The sequence below is a fragment of the Somniosus microcephalus genome, chromosome 9 (genome assembly GCF_052327205.1).
Source record: "Somniosus microcephalus isolate GS21.2 chromosome 9, FLI_Smic_1.0, whole genome shotgun sequence".
Classification (NCBI taxonomy): Eukaryota; Metazoa; Chordata; class Chondrichthyes; order Squaliformes; family Somniosidae; genus Somniosus; species Somniosus microcephalus.
Genome location: NC_140995.1, coordinates 69562207 through 69568916, shown reverse-complemented (window position 1 = coordinate 69568916; position 6710 = coordinate 69562207). Strand labels below are relative to the sequence as shown.

General features: G+C 43.3%; 1 protein-coding gene across 2 annotated transcripts in view; it reads right to left on the bottom strand.

Annotated features, from left to right (window-relative positions):
* Positions 1-6710, bottom strand: part of strn (striatin, calmodulin binding protein) — a 127845-nt gene that overhangs the window by 520 nt on the left and 120615 nt on the right. For both annotated transcript variants that reach the window (XM_085996734.1, XM_085996735.1), the window contains 2 exons: positions 5402-5488; positions 1-2192 (listed from right to left, as the gene is read on the bottom strand). The exon at positions 1-2192 is cut by the window's left edge and continues 520 nt beyond it. In XM_085996734.1, coding sequence (XP_085852860.1) covers positions 2023-2192; positions 5402-5488 — 257 coding nt within the window. In that variant the 3' untranslated portion in view covers positions 1-2022. The remainder of the gene's footprint in view (positions 2193-5401; positions 5489-6710) is intronic.

Sequence of the window (6710 nt, the reverse complement as noted above, 5' to 3'; positions counted from 1 at the left end):
TGACCGTACTCATATCACGCATAACCGAAAGAGCAATGAAATTTACTTGAGATAACAGCTCATTTAACGATAAACGTCAGACACTCAAAAATTCATTACTTTAAACAATTGAGTCATTGTTATGAAGACAATTAATTATTGTTGCGTTGCAATTGCATGGTAACATCGACAGGATGCATTGCATCACTTTTGTCAATAACTATCTAAAGATCAGGAGCCTCAGCTAAATTTACACACTGCAAATGCATAATTTTCTGAAATATGGGATTTTTATTACCAATAAATCTATCAATCACTTTCCATTTCAGAAAAGAGATGGGTACATCATAGAATAACAATCAGCTTTTTACAAGAAAATTAGCTTTTTAGTAGGTATCAAATAACCATGATGTTTAGAAGCCTCTGCTATACAGTTCCACCTAAACATGATCGCTTTTTTAAAATGCAGGTAGACATAACAAATGTGCCCAATACACAAACTCTTTCTCACTGCATTAGCACCCCTTCCTCCAAATACAAACCACTGTCAGTATTAAAGATGGCCCATTTTGAGATACTTTATATGCACATGTATTAATTTCTAAAAATCTATTTCCCTTCTTAAATAGTTTGCTACTGGACCAGGAAATGGGAAATTACAGCAAGCTAACTTTAAAGCAGGATTCCTGATTTGAAAAACCAAACAGCTGCAACTGTAGACCAATATCAAACATGTCCAACGGTTAAACATATTTAAAAAAAGAAACTGGTTAGTTCAAATTAATGCCAATTTTTTTTCTCCAGCACAAAGAAATCATTGCTGTAAAATTATCTTGCTCTTGTGTCCAGCAGTATTCAGTGGCAGCCAACACCTCGCCACTGAAAACAGATGGCGTGTCACATGAAAATTGGATCAGTAAAATAGCGCAGTGATACATTCTATTCCCATACCACCACCCACGGTGCACATACCAGTCCAAGGAAGTGTTAATGCCAAGGTTTATTAATTACAAAAAAATACCCCAAAAGAAAAACACCCCAACACAATATTACCATTAAACATTCCATTGCTGTGTTTACAATATGTAGTCTTCAGGCCATCTGAAATTAAAACGCATGTTTTGTGAGAGCACTAGACATTTAAATACCCGATGTTAAAGAATTAAAGTCCCATTTTTTTAAAGACAAAAATCTACTACTGTGTTTAAAAAGAAAGTATACCTGTATATAACTGTACTTAAAAATGTCAGTGTTTATGCAAGTGCTAAACAAATACCTTAAACGTATAATTATACACAACTCCAAACAAAGTGTAGCTGTACGCAATTAAATTTACTGACGATCCAAATTTACCTTAAAAACTTTTTAAATGGTCTTTAAGGAGAAAGGAGCTCACTGATCACACAGGCTGCTGGCACAAGTCTAATACAGTCAGGCAGCTAGAACAATAATAGACTACAGATATTGTATCCCATTTGTAAACATTCAGCTTTTATTGTACAATTGTTTAAGAGGTTTTCTTTTTGTTGTTTAGCAAATGTTTGGCATCTTGTCTTTGAAAATACTCTAATGTTGGACTTTCTACATCTCCCTTTAACCTGGAGTCACTGCACTTGCTGCAGCTTGGCTCTCCACTCCATTGGCATTCCTTGCTATCTCAAACAACTTAGTTGCCCAGCACAGAGAACAGACTTTGCCTTTCATACAGGTGTTGCCAGGTGTGTTTTGAGTTCTCTAAAAACAGGAAATATACCCAGCCCAGCTTTATCCAGGCCTGCCTGGATAAACAGGGTGGCCCCAGGATTACAGAAATTAACTTAAAGAAACACCGAACAGCAAATCCCTTGGACCTTAGCACAGTTGGGCTCAGAGCAGCCTGAACAAACTAGGTGAAAAAACTTGCAGAAAATACAAGTGTTTCAGAACTGTAGACTCTGCAACCCAAATGTCAGGATTGCTGGGCAGCAAAGGATATCCCCATGTCTGGCAGTGTCATAGACACTAATTGATAATAGAGGGTCTGAAGTAGTATACAGAAAATTGTCATACAAATACTTTAGCCAGTGCATCTGCCCCAGCACTGGCAATGTAACATTTGGAAGGATGGAATGCCACATCATGGATGGACTCATCAAACTTTTTGCGATGTGCAGTGAATTCCTGAATACATGTCTTGGTCTCAAGGCTCCACAAACGAATTGAAGAGTCATGACCTTTGGAGGGAGAGAAAAAACACCATCAGTTGGCCAATGATAATATTCAACAGAAACTTTTGAAAAGTCAGGGGTTTTTCTTGGTCAGCCATGCAGGGAAAACCATTAAAGCTATGCCTGCCTTTTCGTGGGCTATGTGGAACAATCTTTGTTCCAGTCCTACTCGGGTCCCCTCCCTCACCTCTTTTTCCGGTACATTGATGACTGTATTGGTGCCGTTTCCTGCTCTCGCCCCAAACTTGACAATTTCATTCACTTTGCCTCCAATTTCCACCCTTCCCTCACCTTCACATGGTCCATCTCTGACTCTTCCCTTCCCTTCCTCGACTTCTCCGTCTCCATCTCTGGGGATAGGTTATCGACCAATATTCACTACAAGCCCACTGACTCCCACAGCTACCTGGACTACACTTCCTCCCACCCCGCTTCCTGTAAGGACTCTATTCCATTCTCCCAGTTTCTCCGTCTCCGCCGTATCTGCTCCGACGATGCCACCTTCCACACCAGTGCTTCAGACATGTCTTCCTTTTTCCGCAACCGAGGATTCCCCTCTACTGTGGTTGACACTGCCCTCGACCGTGTCAGTTCTATCTCCCGCACTTCTGCCCTCACCCCTGCCCCTCCCTCCCGGAACCACGATAGGGTTCCCCTTGTCCTCACCTTTCACCCCACCAGCCTCCACATTCAACGGATCATCCTCCGGCATTTCCGCTACCTCCAAAGTGATCCCACCACCAAACGTATCTTCCCCTCCCCTCCCCTTTCAGCATTCCGCAGGGACCGCTCCCTCCGAGACACCCTAGTCCACTCCTTTATCACCCCAAACAGCCCTTCCCCTTTGCCTGGCACCTTCCCGTGCAAGCGGAGGAGATGTAACACCTGCCCCTATACCTCCCCCCTTCCCACTGTCCAGGGCCCCAAACACCCCTTCCAGGTGAAACAGCGATTTACTTGTACTTCTCGCAATCTAGTATACTGTATTCGCTGCTCACGATGCGGTCTCCTCTACATTGGGGAGACCAAACGCAGATTGGGTGACTGCTTTGCGGAACACCTCCGTTCAGTCCGTAAGGGTGACCCCGAGCTTCCGGTCGCCTGTCATTTTAATTCACCGCTCCATTCCCACTCGGACCTCACCGTCCTTGGCCTCTTGTATTGTTCCACGGAAGCTCAACGTAAACTCGAGGAACAGCACCTCATCTTCCAATTAGGCACTCTGCAGCCTTCCAGACTCAATATCGAGTTCAACAATTTCAGATCATAAGCTCGGCCCCCATTTCATTTTCTCTTGTAATTGTTCCACTCCTTTCCCCCCCTTTCCTTTTGTTTCTCTCACACCTGGCAGCTATCTTTTGCCCTGCCAGTACACTTTACACCTAATCTCAGCCTATTACCATCTCGTCTAGCTTCTAATCTCTTTTACTTCTTTTGTTTCTTTTATTCTTTTGTCCGATCGCAGCCCTGCCTTCGATCCAGTTTCTTTTCTTTCCAGTTTTGAAGAAGGGTTCGACCCGAAACGTCAACTCAAATTTCTCTCCACGGATGTTGCCTGACCTGCTGAGTTTTTCCAGCATTTTCTGTTGTTATTTAGGGAAAGCCATTACTGTGCTGAACAGTCTCTGAACCAAACTAACAAGAAATCAACACAAAGTTTCCATTTTTCCTGATATGGAGTGCCCTTACCCCATTTTCCCAAGTCCCAAGAACCTGGGTGCAGGTTGGCAAGAGCAAAGCTGAGTAACCCCTGTGTGCAGGGGTACTGCTGGAGTTTAACTGGCTAAAACTAGCAGAAAGCATTGGTTAGCCTCCTACTGCTTATCCAACTTCACCCTTTAGAGTACTGGCTTATAGGGAAGAATGCCAGCCTCTACTCCTCGAACTCCCATTAATGAGCCCGGCTGACTGGTCAATTGTCAAAGGTGCTCTGGAGCACTGCGGGCCTGCCCGTCAAAGGTACTGGATTATCAGGTTTACCGTAGTGGGTCAGTTTGGTTCTAATTTTCCCATTAATAGATGCACCATCTTCAAGCCAACTCACCCTCAAAGAACTCCTACTTATATCTTCCTCCCTCCAAAGAAGATAGTTCATGATTGATCATGTAGTGACTAACAAGAGCAGGTTTGAGCTGTTGCTAGGCTGACAAGCACCAGGGATTCTCTCCCAACAACACGGCTAACCTCCTGACCCGAGGTTGGAGGCACACGATCATCTATCAAATGGCATTTCCACCAGTGGCAGGTGCAGAGTTTGAACACTAACTTTGCAACCCAATCAAGAGTTGGCACCGAACTCTGGATAGGAGCCCAACCTTCAGGTATCATTTTATAGAGGCTTTCGTCCCAAGCAGCAGAGTTTCCTTCAAATAGATGAAGGATAGCTGTCCGCGGTGTGGTGGAAGGACAAAATATAGAACAGCTTCCAATGTGCCAGCCACCTTCATGTCCTAGACATCAAGTCCAAGCCACGTGGCAGGCTTACTAGTCACCAAGACATGTCTGCCGAGAGGCTGACTCCCCGACTCCCCCTCCTTCCTGCACTTTCTTCTTTATGCCACAATTCACCTCACATATATGCCAAGCAGTTTAAACCTACAAAAGAGAGCTGTTTGGACATGCATCTCATCTGCCACAAGCTTAACCTACACTGGAACTTCTCGGTCATTAAAGAGCAATAAGACTATGTACAAGCTACAGTTGCCATCCACTGGGACCTCCAGGTATCAATATGAAACAATTGGACCCATGTTCCTTGTATTTTCTAATTAATATATTTGGGATCCCTTTTGAGCCATGCAGAGATGCAATACCACAGTTGGGACAACCACTGCTAAATCCCACTAGTTCGTTTATTGTTCAAGTTGATTAGTGCAGTGAATCATATTCCCAGAAAATGAGCACCACAATTCTTTCAGGAACATCTGGGGCAGATAACCTAACACCATTCATACAAGGCCATCCAAGACATTTATTGAAGACAATGAACAGGGTGAGTAACAGTGAACAACCTTGCTGTACTCCCCTTTCAGGAGCTACCTTTGCTTGGATACTGGAGCTGCAGTAAGCATGCCAGATGTACTCCAAGATTGGGACAGGTACTCCCATAGCTTCCAGCTTTTACAGGAGAGCTCCATGGGGCATCAGGTGTGCACACTCAGATAATTGAGGTATCAAAAGTAATGTGACTTGGTATATTGTAAGTGGGTACTTACTGCCAGACATCAGATACAAGCCATTTGGATCTACAGCTAAACTTGTGACAGCATCCAAATGGGCTACCATTGAATGAAGAATTTTTCCTGGAAATAAAAACAGTAGGCATATATTAGAGTAGGATTATCAAAGTTACAGTACAGAAGGAGGCCATTTGGCCCATTGAACCTGTACAGATATTAGCTCTTCAATTGAAGCTATCTACTGTAATCATATTTCCCTATATCCTTTTATATTCTAATATCCCATTACAGATTTGAGTACATATCTAGGCTGATACTCAAGTGCAATAGTTAGCAACTTTGCATTGTTACAGGTGCTAACTTTTGGATGGCATGTTAAACTGAGATCCCATCTGCCTGTTCAGATGGATGTAAAAGTTCCCATGGCACTATTCAAATAGGAGTAGTATATCCTGATAACTATCTGCATAGTTATTAGTCGAATGAATCTGGGGGGGCAACTGTTTGGCTGGAAACCGGTTTTGAAGGGGCAGTGCTATGGTGTACACTTGTCAGACAGCTCAGTAGTCAGATGTTACTGATTCTGAAGGCCTTCACCAGTTTATTCGTTCTTCTGGGTTCACAATAGACACCAGTACCTAAAGGTCTCATGGAAGATTTACTTAACCACCTATATAAATTTTATGTTATGGATACTGGTTCAGGTTTAATATTAATAAGTTATCAAAATAGTTTGTGTTTTGTTATTTTTATACAGGAGGAAGTTGAGATTTAAACTCTCGGTAAATGAAATCTGCTGTATTGATTTCATTCGGCTACTTAACCTTTAACAATCTGATTTGTATTTTACAGCCCAAGTCACGTGGTCTGATAGAGTACTTACTCTTCCACAAGCCAAAGATTAGGAGAATGAGAGGTCTACCATTAAATCAGTCAACTGTTACTGTTCAAGCTCTGGGCAAAGTTACATTACCACATATTTTGCATGTAAAGTTTTACTCCAGTTCATAAGGAGCGAGGACTCGCTTACACAAGTGGTCTTTGGCAAAAGCAGAGAGGAATAGCCCAGTAAAGTCTAAAAAAAATCTAATACTCAATATAGTTATCAACTGAGAATCAACTCTTGGGCCTAGAAATTCAGTGGGCCTTGCGCCCACTTAGCGCCTAAAGAAGTCTTTTGCGCCGGCGGGGTGGTAGCACTGAAATTGAGTGCAGCGGTATTGGCGGCGGTAGCTGTTAGCGCTGCGCCGGGACCGATGACGTCATCGGTGTGCGCGGGGGCCCGTAACGCCCCGAAACCGCGCCGGTCCCCATATTTATTTGCGCCCGTCTCCTCCGAAGCGGG